This window comes from Typopeltis vanoorti, chromosome 17 (genome assembly GCF_054136105.1).
Source record: "Typopeltis vanoorti isolate ZY-2024b chromosome 17, IOZ_Tvanoo_1.0, whole genome shotgun sequence".
Classification (NCBI taxonomy): domain Eukaryota; kingdom Metazoa; phylum Arthropoda; class Arachnida; order Uropygi; family Thelyphonidae; genus Typopeltis; species Typopeltis vanoorti.
The window spans coordinates 58,884,755-58,905,979 of NC_143565.1; the positions used below are offsets into that span (position 1 = coordinate 58,884,755).

At 37.3% G+C, this 21,225-nt stretch overlaps 1 protein-coding gene across 1 annotated transcript in view; it reads right to left on the reverse strand.

Moving 5' to 3' along the window:
• Kif3C (Kinesin family member 3C) overlaps positions 1-21,225 on the reverse strand; it is a 685,271-nt gene that overhangs the window by 435,310 nt on the left and 228,736 nt on the right. The window contains exon 8 of the mRNA XM_090406914.1: positions 9,141-9,299. Within this exon, the coding sequence (XP_090263040.1) occupies positions 9,141-9,299 (159 nt within the window). The remainder of the gene's footprint in view (positions 1-9,140; positions 9,300-21,225) is intronic.

Consider the following 21,225-nt stretch of genomic DNA (forward strand, 5'->3'; position numbering starts at 1 on the left):
TTTATGTATGATTTCTTATATGAACTGTCTTATATGAACTGTAACATATGTTTTATTATTATTATTTGTAAATGAAAGTGAAGGAGAAAATTAAGTAACTATAATATTTTTATTATTATTTTTCATATTACTGAGTGTAAAGGTATAACCTTATGTAATGCTAATGCTTATGTTTACGTTCTGTTTTGATTGTTGACATGGAGAGAGAAATAAAATAGAACGCGCGAGCGTAGGGCGTGAGCTTCGATAATTGGCAGAGATGGAATTAATGAGTTGACCAGTGAACAAGTTTAGTCGGGGAGAAGGAATGCATATAAGCGAGAGGTAAAAGTAAACAAGGACCCTCAAGGGCAGGAAATTCAAGGGAGTAGCATTCAAAAGTGTACGGAGACGACGAGAAAACTTATAGACAGCTGACAGTAAAGTCAGCAGTGGCAGTAATAGGAATTTAGTGCCGTAATAGGATAACTAAAAGACCGGAAGATTAATGGAAGATTCAGAATAAATCCACTAAGTTTTAGAATTACTATGTATTCCTATATCGCTTTAAAGAAGGATTGTGCAAAGCTCAAATTGTTATACAGTAGTAAACATGGAATAATTATTCTGCCTTATAATAAGCCTGTCAAGAATTGTGTAGTGCGATAAATAATAATTCAGTTATCTCCTTGAAGAATTCTTTTGAATAGTGTTCCAACGGAGTAATAAGTGAATATAGTTTTGAAATGTGCTCACATTAAATCTGATGTACTAAGGATTAATCCCGGTAAGAACAATCCTAATTTTAATTTTATTTCAGCATGAAGGTTAAAGCGATAACTCCGTCTCGAATATCCTAACATTTATTGTGGCGTTTCGCTAGTTTAGGCAAAGTTAGAAGTTTGAAAGTAATTCCCCTTGAAGTAATGACTGCCATGATTAATAATGTTATAAATGCTTGGTAAGTGTTAAATATGAGTGTAACTGAGTGATACCAGCAAATTTATTTAGCAAGAAATTCTGTAGTATTGAACAGTGTGAATAATCCTTATTGAGAGAACTCTGAATTTAGTATCTGAAGATTTGAAGTTAATTCAATAAGAGTGTTCTGACTTGAAGAACCAAGTTAATTGTATTATCTTAAATTCAAAGTTAATTTTATGTACTTGTCATATAACCTAGTATTAAATGTTTTGTTTTATTGATTTCAATATTGTGTGTGCCTGATTCTTTTTCGTTGCACCGTTCATAAAAAGTTCGAACCTTGCGGGAGCCCTAAGTGTAAAATATTAAATTCGGCCAGTATGAATAAAGGGACTGCTAAGTTAATTGAAGATTGATTCTTCTATTTTACATAGGCTAATCTAAATATAGGGTGGCAAAGTATAAATATACATTTCCCTATATTTTGATTAGTAATCAACCAGCAATTAATTGATTTTATTAAGAACAACCTTACAGCAAGATGGCGGACCGTCTTGTTGTAAGAGGAAGAATAGTGTGTAACCTAGGTATGAAAATGCAGAGCTGAGGGAAAAGATCATTAATAATGAATGGTATGATAGCAGAATGTGTTAAAAGAAAGGCTTGGATTACGTGGATGACTAGAGTGAATTTGAGAACAGAAAAGAACCGTATGCAAGAAAGAGTTTGCATTTGAATTAGGTATATGGGCATCTGGAGAGAATGTTGTTCTCTAAACAAGTGAGATTTCTATTCCTATACAATTATTCTTTAATAATTGTTTAGGAATGAAAATATTTGTATAAAGAAACATCAGTGTACTTACAGTACACTGATGTTTCTTTATACAAATGACAAGAGTTAGGAACAAAGGAGATAAACCGACAGCATTGACAGCGACAGTCTATCCAAAGATTATTGGAATCATTGACACATGGTTGACAAAAGATGACATAATGACAAGAACAAAAGTAACATTTTTAGCAGGATACAAAGGGCAAACGTGGGAGTGTAGTATTGCTTAAGTCATGTGATGAGTTGTGTTCTCTCAAAGTGGAGGTTTCGAGGGCAACAGCACTAATGGTTTTGAGAGCACATGGTGTGAGGTGGAGGTGGGCAGAAAAAGATATTTAGAAGGATACTGCCATAAGTCAAAGAACAAAGAGAATGAAGAGCAGGAGATGTTTAGGCAGTTGAGTTTGGCAAGTGCAAAAAGAATGTTCACTACTGGAGATTTTAACTATAGCAGTATAAATTGGAAAGAAGAAACTGCATGTAGTAGGAGGAGAATGGAATTCTAGAATTCTTGAGGAATGTCAAGCAATATCTAGCACTGAAAGAACAAAAAGAGTTTTGAACTCTTCAGAGACACTTGAGACAATATAATTAGGAATTATAGACACATTAACACAAGAACATCATACGTTCTGCACAACAAATCCGATAAGTCTGGATTAGCTCAGTACAGGATAGAGACAAGCAACAACACTCTCTGGTCCAAGACGCGCCTTCTACACAGATGTCGCTATAAATTCGAAGACCTATTCAAAGAGAGTGCTGAGGCCTTACTTCAACGCCCTAACTTGAATCAAAATGACTGTATATCCTTATCAAAAATATGGGAAAGTTTAATCCAGATAACACATTAATTTTTTTTTTTAAATTAAGACTTTTAATTCCTACATTAATCTAATGTTATTTATAAATTAAGATTATTATATGAAATTGTGAATTAATACCTATAATTTAGTCATCACTCTGATGAAATTTTTCCTTTCTTTAATGCATAGCAATGCAACATCAGGTGGCTCGTTCTACTTTTGAATGATCAATTGTTGGTATTCCATCCTGTTAAAAACTATTCCTATGTAGCCAATGAAGATAGTTTGTTAGTTTCAGACTGAAATATTTTATTATTATTATTATCCAGGCCACCATTGAGTCAAAAGACTCATCGTATGTCATTTTTAGGAAACACAAAGTTTATCATACCACTCCTTGGACCCATTGACTGTTCCCACTCCAACCACTCTCTCAGGCAATGCATTCCAAGGTTCAACCACCCTCCACGCAAAGAAACCACTCCTCACCCTCTTGGGCACAGCCTCCTTTCGTAACTTCCAGGGATGACCCCTTGTAATCGCTCCTTCCTGCCATTCCACCAAGTGAAAGAGCTCTCCAATGTCTACCCTATAACTGCCACACCACAGTTTAAAAGTCTCAATCATATCACCTCTCCTTCTTCTATCCACCAAACTCTGCAGTCCACATTCCCTCAGTTGATCCTCATAACTCATATTGTAGAGTCCTGAAATCATCTTTGTTATCCACCTCTATAACCTTTCCACAGTCAATTTATAACCTTCAAATCCTGGGGACCAAATCTTAGAACAATAGTTGGTCTGATCAGGGCCTTATACAATGGAATGATAACTCTTTTATCTCTGCAAGTCAGCGTCCTTCTCAGTATTGCAGCAATCCTCTGAGTTACCCTCACCACCTTTGCAATATGCTCCCTGAATTTCAGTTTTCTAACAATCATCACCCCCAGATCTCTTGTCTTGCCTATCTCCTCCAGTACAGCTCCTCTAATCGAGTACGCATCTTCCCATTGATGGATCCCAAACCTCAAGACTTTACATTTTGCTGCATCGAACCGACACCCCTATTTATTTGCTCATCTGTCTAGATTATTCAAATCCTCTTGCAGGGCTGCCACATCTGCACTATTACAGATAACCCTTCCCAACTTCGCATCATCTGCAAACAACTGAATGCCCCCTTGCAATCCATTGGCAATATCATTGATATAAAGATTGAACAATACAGGTCCCAGTACTGAGCCCTGTGGAAAACTCCACTGCTTCCTTCTGCTTCCTTGATATTGCCCTGTCATACTCAACTCTCTGATACCTATCAGTCAGCCAATCCAGAATCCATTTGACTAACTCGACATTTAAATCCATGTGCTGCAACTTAAATATCAGCTTATCATGTGGCATCCTGTCAAATGCCTTTGCAAAATCAAAAAAAATGGCAGTATATGCCTTTCCCTCATTAACTGCTCTTGTCACTTTATTATAAAAGACAATCATATTACTAAAGCAAGAGTGCCCCTTAACAAATCCATGTTGGTTCTCACAGATAACATTACCCTCATCTACCCAACACTGTATATAGTCCCTCACAAATTTCTCCAAGACCTTAACAACTACTGATGACACACAAACAGGCCTATAATCAGATACTTCCAGTCTGCTACCACCCTTATGCAGCGGCACTATCTTACCTCCCTTCCCTAGGTATCTTTCTTTCTTTCAGCCAGACTTTTATTAAAAGCCAGGTCAATGGAGCTATCAGTTCTTTAGCACATTCTCTCAATACCCGTGGTGAAATACCATCCAGTCCAACAGCTTTATTAGTATCCAGAGTACTCAGTATTTGGAACACACTCTCCTCTTGCACCTCTAAACCCTGCCCTATCCATCTAGTATCAAAACCTCCTCCAGGATGAAATACTCCAATAAAGTGCTCATTGAACAACTCCACTATATCCTCTGCATCAGTCACTCCATTTCCATTTTTACCCCGCATCATTCTTCCACAATCATTTCTCCTTCTACTGGCCACATAGCTAAAAAATTCCCTAAGATTTTCTTTGGATCTCAGGGCCAATCTGTTCTCGTATTCCAGTTTTGCCTTTCTGACCATTCTGGTCACTCTCCTGGCTTGCGTCTTATATTCTTCGTGTATCTGTCCTCCACCCCCCTCCTTGTATATCTCCCCTAATCTCTTTTTCAACTGCAGTTCCTGTTTGATATCATTTGTCATCCACTTTACACCAAATTGTGTCTGCTTCATCATCCATGGAATACAGCTTACTATTGCTGCTATCAAATATTCTTTCACAATTTCCCAAGCACTAATGATATCCTGGCCTTCCAATTCTGCCCTTCATGGAACTGCCCCTAGTTGATACCTAAGACTACCATAATCACTCGCCTTATAATTCCACATATGTTCTCTTTTCTTTGATACACCTGCATCTTCCAAATCAAAACCATGTGGTCACTCTCTCCAAGTAGGAGAGATGTCATCTCACTTATTATCAGCTCTTCTGATGCTATTACCAAATCCAAAACTCTTGAACCTCTTGTTCCCTCCATCACATTCTGCCAAAGACATTTGTCTCCCTCAAGAATTCCAGAAATTGTATCCTCTTCTTACTACTTGCATTTTCCTCTTCCCAGCTTATACTGCTGTAGTTAAAATCTAACATAACAATCATTCTTTTTGCACTTGCCATGCTCAACTGCCTAAACATCTCCTGGTCCCCACCCTCTGTGCTCCCTGGTTTATAGCAACACTCCAATAAATATCCTGTCTTGGCCACTTCTACCTCACACCATATGCTTTCAAAACCATTTGTGTCACTGCCTTCCAAAGCCTCTACTCTAAGAGGACATAAATTATCACTTATCATAAGCAGTACTCCACCACCATGTTTTCCTTTCCTGTCCTGCCAAAAAATGATGTATCCTGCCACTTCAATTCCGGTTATTATATCATCCTCTGTCAACCACGTCTCAGAGATTCCAATAATCTTTGGCCAGGCTGATGCTATGCGCCACTAATTCATTTCCTTTATTTCGGATACCCCTGATATTGGTATAGAGCATAAAATTGTCACTGCTTCTATCTCGATCCCCCCTGGGCTCAATATTTCCTGACATCATCCCCCCTTCCCCCAATTACCTATTCCCATAAGTAGAATCCCTGCTACCATCCACCCTGGGAATTCTAGTTTCCCTGCATTGACACAATGATGCGTTCAGAAAACAACAATTTTTCCAGATGCCTTCGTCCTTCCTCATTCAAATGCAAGCAGTCTCTAGCATACAGTTTCCTTCTGTCTTCAAACACCCTCCAAGCATCCACGTATTCCAAACCCTCTCTTCTCATACATTCTGGCTATTATGTGATTCAGTATTGCTGCTTTTTTTGATCAGCTCATCACTATCATACCTGGGCAACACACACAATCTTCCCTCTCTGTGTTTTCTTTTGCACAACTTCAAGCAAGAATCTCAGATCTCTCGCCACCCAATTTACACTGCCTCTCAAGTCATTCATTTTAATATTTGGCAAATATTAAAATATTCTTGTGTTAACGTGTCTATAATTCCAAAAAATAGTTTTGGATTTGGTCATAGCATCAGAGGATATGATTGTAACTTAGATGGCATCTCTGCCCCTGGTTGGAGAGTGTGACTATGTGGTTTTGACTTCAAAGATAGACATGCAGGGATATCAAAGAAAAAGGAATCTATTTGGAATTATAAGGCAGATAACTGTAGTGATCAGCTTGGAGATGTTCTGCAGATTGAGAAACTGGAACTCCATGATATCATCAGTTCATGAGAACTAGTAGGGAGTGTTTATTAGCAGAAATAGAAGATTGTATATCTTGAATGAAAAGGAGGCCACAGTTCAGTGTAAGGGGAGGGGGGGGGTAGATAACAAATGATGTCAATGGGAACTGCAGGTGCATGGGGTGAGGGAAGAGAACGTGAATGGAGAACACAGGACTTGGACTAAGAGAGAGATTAGTGTGATGGGAAGGCAAGACTTGAATATGAGAAGAGATCAGTCTGAAATTCAGGGGAATTCTTTTGTTGTGGCCATTAGGAGAAGAAATGCTTGTGGAGAGATGACATATTATGTTAAATAAAGATGGAAGTAGAGTGACTGATGCAAAGGATGTGGTGAAGTTGTTTAATGATTACTTTATTTGGATATCTCATCCTGGAGAGAGAGATGGGAAGGAGGTAAGGTTTGGGAGTGCAGGAGAAGAGTGTTTTTCAAATACTGAGTATTCTGGATTTTGATAAGGCAAAAAATAATAAATTCAGTGAGACTGAATGAAATTTAGTGAGATTGAATGAGACTGAATGAAAGGTATTGAGGGAATTCATCAAAGAATTGACAGTTCTGTTGGCCTGGCTTTTCAGTGAGAGTCTCATTATGGGAGAGGTTCCCAGGGTACGGAGGGAGGTAAGATAGTGCCATTGCATAAGGGTAATGGTGAAATGAAGGTATCAAATTGTGGACCATTTTGTATTTCATCAGTAGATGAGATTTTGGAGAAACTGGTGAAAGATCATGTGCAGAATGGGATGATGAAGTGTGTGTGAGAGTTGGAATGGATTTGTTGGGGGGGAGGGCATGTGTTTCAGTGACCTGTTTTTTTCTTTTATCACAAAATAACAAGAGCTGTTGATGAAGGAAAGGCATATGCTGTCATTATTTTTGATTCAGCCTTATCTTCAGCCTATCAAATGTATTTGATAGGCTGAAGATAAGCTGATATTTAAGTTGCACCACATGGGTTTAGATGGCAGGTTAGTGAATTGGATTGAAAGGAGTTGTATATGAAAGTGCAGCATCAAGGAAACAAAAGGTTACAAATGGAATCCCACAAGGCTCACTACTGAGACCTATATTATTTAACTTTTATATCAATGATGCTGTCAATGGATTACAGGGAGATATTTGGCTGTTTGCAAATTATTTGAAGTCGGGCAGGATTATTATTAATAGTGCAGATGCAGAGAGCTCTTCAGAAGGATATGAATAAGCTGGACAGATGGGCAAATTGTGGACTGCAAAGTTCAGTAAAACAAAAGAAGTGATATCACTGAGATATTTGAGACTGTTGAGAGGCAGTTACAGGGTTGAGAGTGTGGGGCATTTTTTCATATGATAGATCAAGGAGAAGGAGCGAGGAAAAGGGCCATCCCTTGAAGTTGTGAAGGAAATCATGAACAAGAGGGTGAGGGCTGGTTTCTTTGCATGGAGGGTGGTTGAACTATGGACCGAATTGCCTAATAGGGTAGTGAGAGTACAAACAATGAATGGGTTTAAGGAGTAGTATGATAGAATAGGTATTATCTATACAATGGGATTACCACTTTTTTTTTTGTAAAACCATACAGGGTGCCACGTTATAATTTAGTTTTTATTTGCAAAATATGGGATGGAATGGATATCGAAAAGTGAGTGGATTGGTTTGATAACTGCTTTCTGATAGATATCTGAGAGTCATATATGGAGGTGCAGTAACAGGGAGTAGGACTGTTACAAGTGGAGTTCCATGGGGTTCAATAATGAGACCACTATTGTTCAAATGATGTGAATCTTGGTGGGGGGAGATTATTAGTAGAAGTGCTGATGTTTATGTTCTTCAGTAGAATTTGAACAAGCTAGAATGATGGGAAAATGAATAAACATCAGTTTATTGCAACTGAATGTAAACTTTTAATGTTTGGGATCCACAGATGGGATGCTTCTAACTCCACCAAGTGAGTATGAAGCATCCCATCTGTGGATCCCAAACATCAAAAGTTTACATTCAGTTGCATTCTTCATCCATTTCTACAGCAGAAGAAATGGATGAAGAAGGGATCTTTGGGTGATTGTAGATAAAAATTTTAAGTTCAAAGGACATTACAAAGGTTGTAAAAACAACTAAGAGTGCTGTATTATATCAAGGAGGACAGTGACCACAAGAAATAAGTGATCCCATTGTATAAGGCTTTGTTCAGACTATTCCTGCATTTCTGTGCTTAGATCTTGTCATCAGGATTTAAAGAAGATGAATAACCTTGGAGAAGGTGCAGAGATGGATAATGAAACTGATATCAGAGCTGTACAATGTTGGTTTATGAGGACAGACTGAAGGCAAACAAATTATAGCATTTGGCAGATAGAAGATGAAAGAGGGATGTGATTGACATATTAACAGATTGACAATGGGGAGATTTCTCATATGTTAGAAGGAGGGGAAGGAACATGGACAAAGAACCTCCCTGGAAGTTGCAAAAGCAGGTACTAGGTAGTGAGTAAAGTTTCATACTGCTCATTAAACTCATCCACTGTTTGCATTTGTGAGCAAATGCAAACAGTGGATGAGTTTAATGAGCAGTATGATAGGCTCATGATATATAGCATTGGCCTCCCATGGATGAGTCTTTGTGACTCAAACAAGATCAAGAAATAATGATCATAATAAATACTTTACAAGTATAGTTGTTTTAAATACTTATTATTTAAATAGCTATAAACTCTGGGTTAGTACTGAAAATTAAATTTAATTCAGACATTTCATATCAGAAATTTACATAATACAATAAGCTTACCAATTTAGATGAATTTAGTTCAGGTTTCCTTATATTTATTTTGGCCAGCTCTTCTTCATAATATGCTTTCAATCTATCTACATTTTGCTGGAGCCTTGCATTACTTTCTTGTTCTTCTTGAAATTTTTTTGTTAATTCCTGCATCTTTTCATCATATTCCTAAACATAAATGCATAATGTTTTTATTTAAGAAACTGTAAAGTTGATGAAAATAAAAGTTAACACGGTGTACAATTAAGTAATTATGCAAAACAAGTCTAATTTATTCTCAAATAAATCATTTCATTTAGAACTATAATCAAAAATGCCACATAAGAAACTAAAAGGTTTAATCCATCTTATTTAGCCAACCGACATTTATTCTATCTATTCCTTATCGGTTAGATAATTTATATTTCCTTTCGACCATTTAACATGCAAATATTATAAGATCCAAGAATAATATATTTTCAGTGTACTTTTATTTTTTACTTGCACATTATTCTGATTCTTCATTCCCATTTATAAATTTCATATTTAATTCACCCAACACAGCTCAAACGCATCTAAGTGAAAATTACATCTACAAGAAACAATTTAAAAAATCTTTCGTTATCGTCTGAGCAATTCAGGTATTCGTCTTTTATTTTTATGTCCTGTTCCTGCTCTGCTGATGAAATTGGTCTTTCCATCTTAGTCTTGGATCTCAGCTGTCTTTTCTTCCTGTAGGCTTATATTTATATGCTAGTTTGGGAATCCTATTGTTATTCATCCTTTCTATGTGGTGTAGCCAATTTTGCTGATATTCTTCTATTTCTTGTGTGATGTTCTTTGTATCTAATCGTTCTCTTATTTCTCTGTTTTTCTTTTTATCTTGTCTAGTGAGACCCAGGAGAGGTCTTAGAAACTTCATATGTGCTGCTTCCACTCTTTGCCTGTTTCTTTGTTTTAGAATCCAGCTTCCACTTCCAAATTTGAGAGATAGTTTAGAGATCATATTATGTACTATCAGTTTTTTTAGTTTCTTTAGTCATTTGTTTTCCAAAATTTCTTTTAATTATGCTTCATTCCATTGTAAAATTGTAGTCTTGCTTCCAATTGTCAATCAGTATTGTATTGCGAGATTATATTTCCTAAGTATCTGAATTCTTTAACTTGTTCTATTATTTTATTGCTAAGCATAAGTTTGACATTTTGAATGGTGTTTCTGCACATTGTCATAGCTTTTGTTTCAGATATTTTCATTTTATATTTTTTTGCTACAAAGATTATTGAAGAAAAAATGAAAGAGTCTGAAAACAAGAACCAAACCTTGGAGATTCAGTGGCAAGCCTTGAAGAAAACCCTGACTGATTCAGCCAGAGAGGCATGTGGTGATGTTGTCTGCCAGGATAGGAAAATCATGGTGGACACAGGAAGTTAAAGAGGCAGTGAAAGAAAAGAAGAAAGCGTATCAAAAGCTCCTGGCAAATATTATGTCAGCTTGTGCTCTTAGAGAATACAGAGACGGAAAGCTAAACACTGTGTAAAACTAGCTAAACAAAAGTCATTGGAGGACTTTTGCAAGAACATAGAAAATAAATATCAAGAAGGTGGTAAGATATTCTGGAGGTTGTTGAAGAAGCTTAGGAATGGAGGAAAGAGTGCTGTAAAAGGAGTTAGAGATGATAAAAGTGACATGAAAACGGGAGAAAAAGATATCCTTGAAGTGGAGTAATTACTTTGAAAAATTGCTAAATGAAACAAGCAGTGATAGCACAGTCGTAAAAAACACTCAACAGGCATATAATCAGGAATACATATCCATAGTTGAAGTAGAAAAAGCCATCAAAGGCTTGAAATGTGGAAAGGCAGCAGGAGTAGATGATATTCGACCAGAAATGCTGAAGTATGGTGGTATAAAAGTCTTACAGTGGCTGCACTACACAGTTCAGAAGGCTTAGACAGAGGGACGAATTCCTGATGACTGGAGCAGAGCTCTAATAATACCCATATATAAAAAGGGACATAAAACTGAATGTGAGAATTACAGAGGTATTTCCCTACTGAGTGTTCCAAGTATGCCAGTATACTTGAGAAGCGGTTGAGAAGAATTGTGGAAGAAAAGCTTGGTGAAGAACAAGCTGGATTCAGGCCAAATAAAGGCTGCCAGGATCAGATCTTCACTTTACGACAGATAGTTGAGAAATCATGGGAATATAACAAAGATCTGTATTTAAGTTTTGTCGATCTGGAAAGTGCATATGACAAGGTGCCAAGAGAGAAGTTATTTAATATGCTACGGTCATATGGTGTCAATGGGGCATTATATCAAGCAATACTTAGTCTTTATTTGAGTTGTAAGTCAGCAGTCAGAATCGAAGGAAGTACAGGAAGATGGTTTAATGTTAAATCTGGTGTGAGACAAGGATGTATGTTATCCCCTCTGTTATTTATTATCTATATGGATCACATTATGAAGGAAAGTGGTATTTAAACATGATATCAGAATTGGAGATGTTAATGTCAGCTCTTTGCTTTATGTGGATGATGTTATACTTCTAAATAAATCCGCTACAAGTCTCCAAGATTCTCTGACTAAATTGAATAACTGTTGTAATAGATATGGTATGAAGGTCAGCAATAAAAAGACAAAGACAATGAAAATAGGTAGAATCATTGAAAATGTCAACTGTGTTTTGAACGGAGAACCTGTGGAACAAGTGAAACATTTCAGCTACTTAGGCATGATTTTTAGTGAAGATGGTAAATTAAATATGGAAATAGACAACAGAATCAACAAAGCTGGTATGGTAGGAAGTCAATTGAATAAATTCATATGGAATAAGAGAGAAATTAGTCGGAACACTAAATTAGCTGTATACAAGACAGTGTTCAAACCAGTTTTAACTTATGGATCTGAGAGCTGGGTCAGAAGTAAACACCTAACCAAAGACTAGAGACTGCAGATATGAGGAGTCCTGAGAAAGATTAGAGGCATGAACAGATGGCATCAATGGCAATATCATATTAAAAATGAGGATATAAGGAAAGAACTAGACATTGTCAGCATCCAGGAATGCGTTAGCAGGGGTAATCTCAGGTGTGGAAGAGGAAAAATTAGCAAAACAAGTCTTCCCTGCCAGGTTGTCAGGAAAACGACCCAGAGGAAGACCAAGATATAGGTGGATTGATACAGTACAAAGTGCCTTAGACGATAGAAATATAAGATTTGATAATAACTGGTGATTAGTTTATGGAATTAACAACACATATAAAGAATATTAATTAAAGGTAACTTTAATGAATAACTTCTATATTTCGGCAACGTCACATTGCCATCTTCAGGAACATAAAGATATGGTATGTGCACGCAGGCACTAACACAAAGCAAATGAGGAAGAAAGCAAGAAACTAATATTGTTCCTAAAGTCCTAATGGTGCCCTCTGGTGGGCTAATTTGGTAGTCTTGGCAGTTGGGCTGAAGTTCTCATAATGTAAGTCTCCCAAATTTGGGGTAGTTTCATGCACCCAAATTTGTTGATGTTAGGAACGTTTTTTAGAGCTGATGAAGATTCTTTGAATAATCTTTCATATTTAAACTTGCTGCAATGAATTATTTTTGTTTTCTTCCAACGAATTTTATGGTGAGTATCTAAGGCATGGTCTGCCAGCCCAGAGTACTGGTGAAACTGGATGTAGTCTTTGTGTTCTGAAATCCTGATATTTGTTGTTCTGCCAGTTTGACCAAAGTAGGACAATTTGCAGCTACAAGGGACCTGGTATATACCAGGTACGTCTAGGGGAAGTGGTTGGTCTTTGGTAGAGCGGATAAGGGATGCCAACTTTTTATATGGTCTGTAACAGGAGGTAAGGTCATATTTTTTGAGGATATTGGTTATTTTCTCAGAGGTGCCCTGGATGTAGGGGATGGTGATAGACTTGGTGTAATCTTTATTGAGGAGGGGGTTGTGGTTTACTGGTTTTAGTATTTTTTGGATTTTTTTGGGGTTATAGCCATTGGCTAAGAAAGTGTTGAGGATGTGGTTTAGTTCAATAGTCAGGGCCTTGTCATCTGAGCAGATTAATTTTGCCCTGTTATATAGTATTTTTATAACCCCATATTGTTGTGAGGGGGGTGGAACTGCTGGTGAATGTATCTGCCAGTATGGGTGGGTTTTCTGTGAACAGAGAAAACCAAAGATCCATCAAGCTGGCAGGTGATTAAAGGGTCTAGGAAAACAACACCCTCCCCTTCCTAGACCCTTTAATCACCTGCCAGCTTGATGGATCTTTGGTTTTCTCTGTTCACAGAAAACCCACCCATACTGGCAGATACATTCACCAGCAGTCCCCCCCCTCACAACAATATGGGGTTATAAAAATACTATATAACAGGGCAAAATTAATCTGCTCAGATGACAAGGCCCTAACTACTGAACTAAACCACATCCTCAACACTTTCTTAGCCAATGGCTATAACCCCAAAAAAATCCAAAAAATACTAAAACCAGTAAACCAACCCCCCCCCCCCTCTGCAATAAAGATTACACCAAGAGTTGTAGAGTAGACATCCTTCCTCAATGAGTCTTTGGACTCCCTCGAGGTGTCATGTAATAATAATAATAAAGTATTGCATTTAGTTGTTTATTATTTGTTAGTTTAACTCCATCTTGGAGAGTTGTTTTCCATTCTTTTAGGATTTTGTTTATATAAATGTTGAATAGGATTGGGAATAAGTCACAACATTGTCTTACTCCTTTATTTATAGTTATAGGTTCTGATAATGTTTCATCTGCAAAGCTGATGCAAATTTTTGTTTCTCAGTACAGACTTTTTATTGTATTAATTAATCGAGGAGGTATTTTATCATCTTGTAATATTTTCCAGAGTAGATTTCTGTTCAAAAAAGTTATCATATGCCTTTTTGTAGTAAATAAATAGAAGAAAAGTGGGCAGGTTAAATTCTTTTCTTTTTTTCTATGATCTGTTGCATTGTAGAGGCATCTGTGCATCCTCCCCCTCTTCTAAAACCACACTATTCTTCTTCTAAATAATTTTCTATATGTTTAATTAGCCTGTTCTTTAAAATGTTTGCATATAGTTTAGATGCTGTTATTAAGAGAGTAATGCCTCTGTAATTTCCAGATTTGTCTTTGGGACCTTTTTTGTGAATATTTATTACTACTCCAGTTTCCCATTCTTTTGGGATCTTTTAATATTTTCAGATATTACTGAAGAGTTTACATAGGTTTTCTTTTAAGCTATTGTCTGCATATTTAAAGAGCTCAATGCATATTACATCCAGGCCCGAGCTTTTTCTATTTCTTGAGTTTTTTAATTCTTTTTCTAATTCTTCCATTACTATTTCTTCTGTACTTTCCTGTATATTGGTATCTTCAACTTTGTGAGTTTTGTCATTGTTTTGTATTTCTTGTTTTTCATTCCACAATATTTTATAGTGTTCTATCCAATCCTCTTTGGAAATTAGATTATTTCATAATTTTCAGTTGCATGAAAATTTTAAAACCTATTCTTTGTGGTCTAGTGTTATCCTGCTCTAATGATTTAACATATTTACTCCAGTCTTCTCTGCATATATACTTCTGGAAAGCTTTCTGACTTCAGCCCATAATTTCTTATATTGTATATAGTAATCAGTGTTTTTATCCTGCAGATAGATTTTAAAAGCCTGTTTTTTTTTTCTTTTGATTAATTCCATTAAGTCATCATTCCAAGTTCTGAGCCAGTTTTTGTTTTTCCTTGATTTGTGTCCTGAAATATTTCTGCTGCTTTTCCTTTATATTTTTCCAGTCAGTTTCAATATTGTTTGTGGTCGGTTTTATTTTATCAGTTATTCTGCTTTTATATAAGTTTTTAAACCTCTAGGAGGTGAATTTTAAATTGTTTATTAGATGTTGGTTCATTATCTTTTTTCTTCTGAAGTATAGGTTCTTTTTATGAATTCAAATCTGCTTTCAACTAATATGTGATCACTATCAATTTTGCTCCCTCTGAAGATCCATGTATCCATGATATTATTATTTAGTTTCTTACCAAATAGCTTAAAGAAATTACAACGTGCAATAGAATATACATTAAAATAAATTTTAATACACTTCCAATATTTCAGCAAAGTCACGTTGCCATTATCACTGGAACTTTCATAGCTAAACATTTGGCCAAAGCCCTCACACACTATACTGGCAACACACCTTCACACATAAAAAACTCAGCCCACTTCAAAGCCAGCATAGAAAACCTTACACTCAAACACACTGACATAATGGTCAGTTTTGATGTCTCCTCCCTATTCATAAATGTCCCACTCAAAGAATCCTTAGAGCTAATCCAAGCTAAATATCCTCCCGATATCACAGCCCTATTTCAATGAACTCAGGCTATTTTGTTTTGCAAGGAAAATTCTATAAACAAATAGAGGGGACAGCCATGGGTTCTCCACTCTCCCTGCCCTTGGCCAACTTTTATATGGAGACTTTTGAAGAGAAAGCCTTAAACTCTGCCCCACAAAAAACAACCATATGGCTTTGCTATGTTGATGATGTGTTCGCTATTTGGTCACATGGCTCCGATGCACTCCTCTCCTTCCTGACACACTTAAATAACCAACACCCCAGAATCAAGTTCACCCTGGAAGAAGAAAAAAACAACTGCCTTCCTTTCTTAGACACCCTAGTCACCTGCCAGCCTGACGGAACCTTGGTTTTCTCAGTTTATAGAAAACCCACGTATACAAGCAGATACATTCACCAACAATTCCACCCCCCCCCCTCACAACTGACAGCTGTTATGAACAGCTTCCACTCCACCTCGACATCTGCAGTATGCTTGAAAATCTCTTTGAACTTGGAGGAAATGTCATCTGCAAAATTCTTCCTCACAGCTTCATTTTCCAATGTCTCCTATTTCATGCGGTATAGCTGCTTAGGCCTACCAGCATTGATGGTAGCATCTGGTTTCTGAAGCCGTAGAGTGCACACAACAAGGTGGTGGTCAGTTGACAGTTCTGCCCCTCTTCTCACACGAACATCCAACACTGAGGAAAATAGGTCTGCTGAGACTATAAAGAAGTCAATCAGAGACCTTTGTTCTAGTGTATCCCTGTACCGGGTATACTTATGGACTTCTCGGTGCTGGAAGAAAGTATTCATTATGGACAAGCTGTTAGTACAGCAGAAGTCCAATAATTTCAACCCATTTGCATTAAGATCAGGGGTGCCGTTCCTCCCAACCACACCCCTCCATGTCTGGTCATCTGTTCCAACATGTGCATTGAAGTCACCCATCAGCAGGACTGATTCCATGTCTGCCACCCTATCAAAAGCAGCATCCACTTCCTCTAGGAAGGCAGAGTATTCTGACTCCAGATTAGGTGCATAGGCTTGCACCACAGCCAAATCATGGTTTTTCATCTGAAGCCTTAACACACATACCCGTCCCCCCAATGGGATCCACTCAGCAACACAGTCTGACAGCTGGGGGCTTGTGAGTATCCCCCACACCTGCCTGAGCAGAGACTGTTGGGCTCACAGCAGAGTAGTAGAGCTTCCACCCCTTATCCAGGTCGACAGTTCCAAAGGCTCTCCTCTTGGTCGAAGAAAGCCCGACTAAGTCTAGCCGGTAGCGCTTGGCTTCCTCGACCAGTTCCAACTCCTTCCCTGTCAGAGAGAAGATGTTCCAGTTGCCCAAAGCCATAGTCTGGTGCCGTTGTCATTGCCATTTCCGTCCTTTTGCAGAACCATTTCTTTGCGCTGCCCCTAAACACCTCCCCAAACGGGTGGCAGGCCCATTGATGGAGTTTCCTCTAGCAGAGTGCTGAGGAGTGGTGTCTAAGGGAGACTGTAACATAATTTTCAAACGGGTTCCTCAGCCTAAAACCTGAACGCGTCCCTTGGTAACCCGAGCAACGGACGATGCGGTATGAACATTGTTTGATGGCTTTATCATGTTACAGTGTTTGATCATGTCCTATTAGTACAAGACGAAATGACACAGCAAAATAGGAAAGATTCCCCTCGAATATTCTAATAGCATTCGGGGGAAGGAGCAAGAAGAGAAGAAAGAAAGAAACAAGGGAGGAAGAGGAAGGACCAGTCTACAGATAATATAACAGATGTATATTACATAAAGTAAGGCATGGTCCAGCATCAGGTACCTCGGGTTTGCCAAGCCCGTACTCACTAAAGCGAGCCCCTGAGGATATATTAAAAAGTAAACAGATGTAATTAATTTCTTAAATATCTCCAAGAAGTAGTAGTACCCAATATTTTCTTGTTACTAGACAAGAAAATCCATGTCTAGTAACAATGATTAACCATATTTATTTAGCTATTAAACTGTTAGGTCAATAGTTAACCTTGATCTTAAGGTATCCTCACAGAAACAAAAAATAATATACTAAGCATAGGCACACCAGCAGGAAAGCAAGCACAGATTGACTGCAACAAGGCAGAATCATATAGCCATAACTGGCACTCTCTATGGATGCAGCAATTATATCTTCATGAAGTTCTCAAGATGATGGTTCTTCAAGATTTTTTGATAATGTAAGATTGCTATATTTGTTTAGATTTGGAGAATGCTGTAGTGAATTCTGGCAATAGTTCCTCATTTATATGTACTTCTGTATAAAAGGGAGGTTTCCTTCCATTGTATCTGGTGATCAGTACCCACAACATGGTCTGCAACCTGGAATGATTTCAGTGCAGATAATGCACATAGTTTTTATGTTTTTTCACACAGATATTAACTCTCTAGGGGAAAAAAAAAAAAAAAACTATTTCCTAGATTTTCCAAAATATGTTAGTTTGCTTAAGAGGGTGATTACTGAGCCAAAATATATATATATATATATATATATATATATTTTTTTTTTTTTGGGAGGGGGGCAGATTGATTTGAAAGTTGATTCAAGAATTGATTTAAAAGGCACCCCAAAGCTGGGTACAACATGACAGAATTTCATGCCACCTGGGGTGTTGCCTAGTTCAACTGAAAAACAACGGGTTGTAGTTTTCGCCAGGAAATCAGGGCAAACAGCAAAACATCAACTACTGTAACAAATCCAAAAACCCACCAAAATTCAACATCGCCAGAGTTCAAGATCGGTACTATCAACATAAGAAGCCTGAATGGCAAAGAAATGGAGCTAGCTGAGGAATTGGATAAATACAGATCGACATAACAGGGGTAACGGAAACCAAAAAGGCAAAAACTAGTGAGCTTTTTCATAGCAATATATACAAAATGTTATATTCAGGCAATGACGATCCAGGAAAATAAGGAGTAGCCATAGAATTCAACACTAAATATGAGGCTAATCTATTTCAATAGCAGGCAGTCTCAGGGTAGAGTGATGTGGGCAAATATCAGAATGGGTAACTGGACAATGAGACTTATTTGTGCCTATGGTCCCACAGAAGGTTCAACTAAAGTAGAAGTGGAGGAATTTTTTCAGGCTTAACAGAAAGCAACTGACACAATGAGAAAGGAAAAGTTGGTCCTTGTTGGGGATCTAAATAGCAGAGTAGGAATTGATTGTCAGGCATACAAAAATATATTGGGAAAATTTGGAGAAAAGAGCAAATTGGCAAATACCTGTTGGATTCCTGTTCAGGACATGGACTGGTTATTACTAACACAATGTTCCAACATAAAAATGTGCACAAATTCACACGGAAAGAAGAGACAAGGAATAAGAAAAATCTCATTGACTATGTTATTGTTGACAGTGATGTTTTCTCCCTGGTGCAGGACACCAGAGTGTACAGAGGATTTGAAATTGGAAGTGATCACCATTTATTCTTGAGTAGGATACAATTCAATCTTATTGAAAAGAACATGCAAGAAAGTTTTAAAGCGAATAAAAGTTGAGCAGCTCTCAGATGTGAACTTTAGACTAAAATACACAAACATGATTGAAGAAAAAATGAAAGAGTTTGAGAACAGGAATCAAATCTTGAGATTCAATAGCAAGCCCTGAAGAAAAAAAGTGATTGATTCAGCCAAAGAGGCATGTGTGAGGTTGTCTGCAAGGATAGAAAAATCAGAACTCCATGATGGACACAGGAAATTAAAGGGGCAGTGAAAGAAAAGAAGAAAGCATATCAAAAGTTCCAGGCAAATAAGTCAGCTTGTGCTCTTAGAGAATACAGACACAAATGTAACAAAGTTAAACACTGTGTAAAACTAGATAAACAAAAGCTATGGGAGGATTTTGGTAAGAACATAGAAAACAAATAAGGTAGGAAGATATTCTGGAGGTTGTTGAAGAAGTTCAGAAACGGAGGAAGAGTGCTGTAGAAGGAATTAGAGATGATAAAGGTCACATGAAAACAGGAGAAAAAGATATCCTTGAAGTGTGGAGTAATTACTTCGAAAAATTGCTAAATGAAACTAGCAGTGATGACAGCACAGCGGTAAAACACACTGACCAGGCATGCAGTCAGGAATACATACCATACTTGAAGTAGAAAAAGCCATCAAAAGCCTGAAATGTGAAAAAGGTAGCAGGAGTAGATGATATTTGACCAGAAATGATCAAGTATGGAGGTATAAAAGTCTTCAGTAGCTGCACTGCATAGTTCAGAAGTGCAGAACAGAGAGGGACACATAATAAAAATGAAACAAAAATGAATGTGAGAATTGCAGAGGTATTCTCTAATGAGTGTTCCTGGTAAGATATATAAAAGTATACTTGAGAAATGGTTGAGAAGGATTGTGGAAGAAAAGCCTGGTGAAGAACAAGCTGGATTCAGGCCAAATATAGGCTTTCAGGACAAAATTTTCACTTTATAACAGATAGTTGAGAAATCATGGCAATATAACAAAGATCTGTATTTAAGTTTTGTAGAACTGGAAAATGCATATGACAAGGTGCCAAGAGAGAAGCTATTCAATATGTTACAGTTATATGGTGTCAATTGGGCATTATAACAAGCAATAATTAGTCTTTATTTGAGTTGTCAGTTAGAATCGAAGGAAATACACGAATATGGTTTAATGTTAAATCTGGTGTCAGACAAGAATGTACTTTATCCCCTCTGTTATTCATTATCTATATGGATCACACTATGAAGGAAATGGGTATTAAACCTGATATCAAAATGTTGATGTTCATCTCAGCTCTTTGCTTTATGCAGATGATGTTATACTTCTAAATAAATATGCTACAAGTCTGCAAGATTTCCTGACTAAAGTGAATAACTGTTGCAATGAATATGGTATGAAGGTCAGCATTAAAAAGACAAAGACAACGAAAATAGAGAGAAACATCGAAAATATCAACTGCATCGTGAGTGGAGAACCCCTATAGAACAAGTAAAACATTTCAGCTACTTAGGCACGATTTTTAGTGAAGATGATAAATTAAATATGAAAATAGACAACAGTTGGGTATCTACTTTGATACTGAACGAACGAGGATGGGCTGGCAATTTGGGATTTAGCCGACCAAATTGTATTCTTATTGGTTAAACCAAAATAAAAAATGATGGTACAACATGACAAAATTTCATGCCGGCTGGGGCGTCGCCCGGTTAAACAAGGCCCCCGTTGTTTTCGCCAGGGAATTAGGGCGAACAGCGAAAAGTCAGCTACTGGAAAAAATCTGAAAAGAAACCCCAACTCAACATCACCAGAGTTAAAGATCGGTACTATCAACGTAAGAAGCCTGAATGGCAAAGAAATGGAGCTAGCTGAGGAATTAGATAAGTACCAGATCGACATAATAGGGGTGACTGAAACAAAAAAGACCAAAACTGGTGAGATCTTTCTGAGCAATAAATACAAAATGTTATATTCAGGCAATGACAATCAAGGAAAAGAAGGAGTAGCCATAGTATTCAACACAAAATACGAGGCTAATCTTCTTGAATGGCAGTCAGTCTCAAGTAGAGTAATGTGGGCAAATATGAGAATGGGGAACTGGACAATGAGACTTATTTGTGCCTATGGTCCCACAGAAGGTTCTACTAAGGTAGAAGTGGAGGAATTTTTTGACGCTTTAGAAAATGCAACTGACACAATGAAAAAGGAAAAGTTGGTCCTTGTTGGGGATCTAAATAGTAGAGTAGGAAATGATTGTGAGACATACAAAAATATTTTG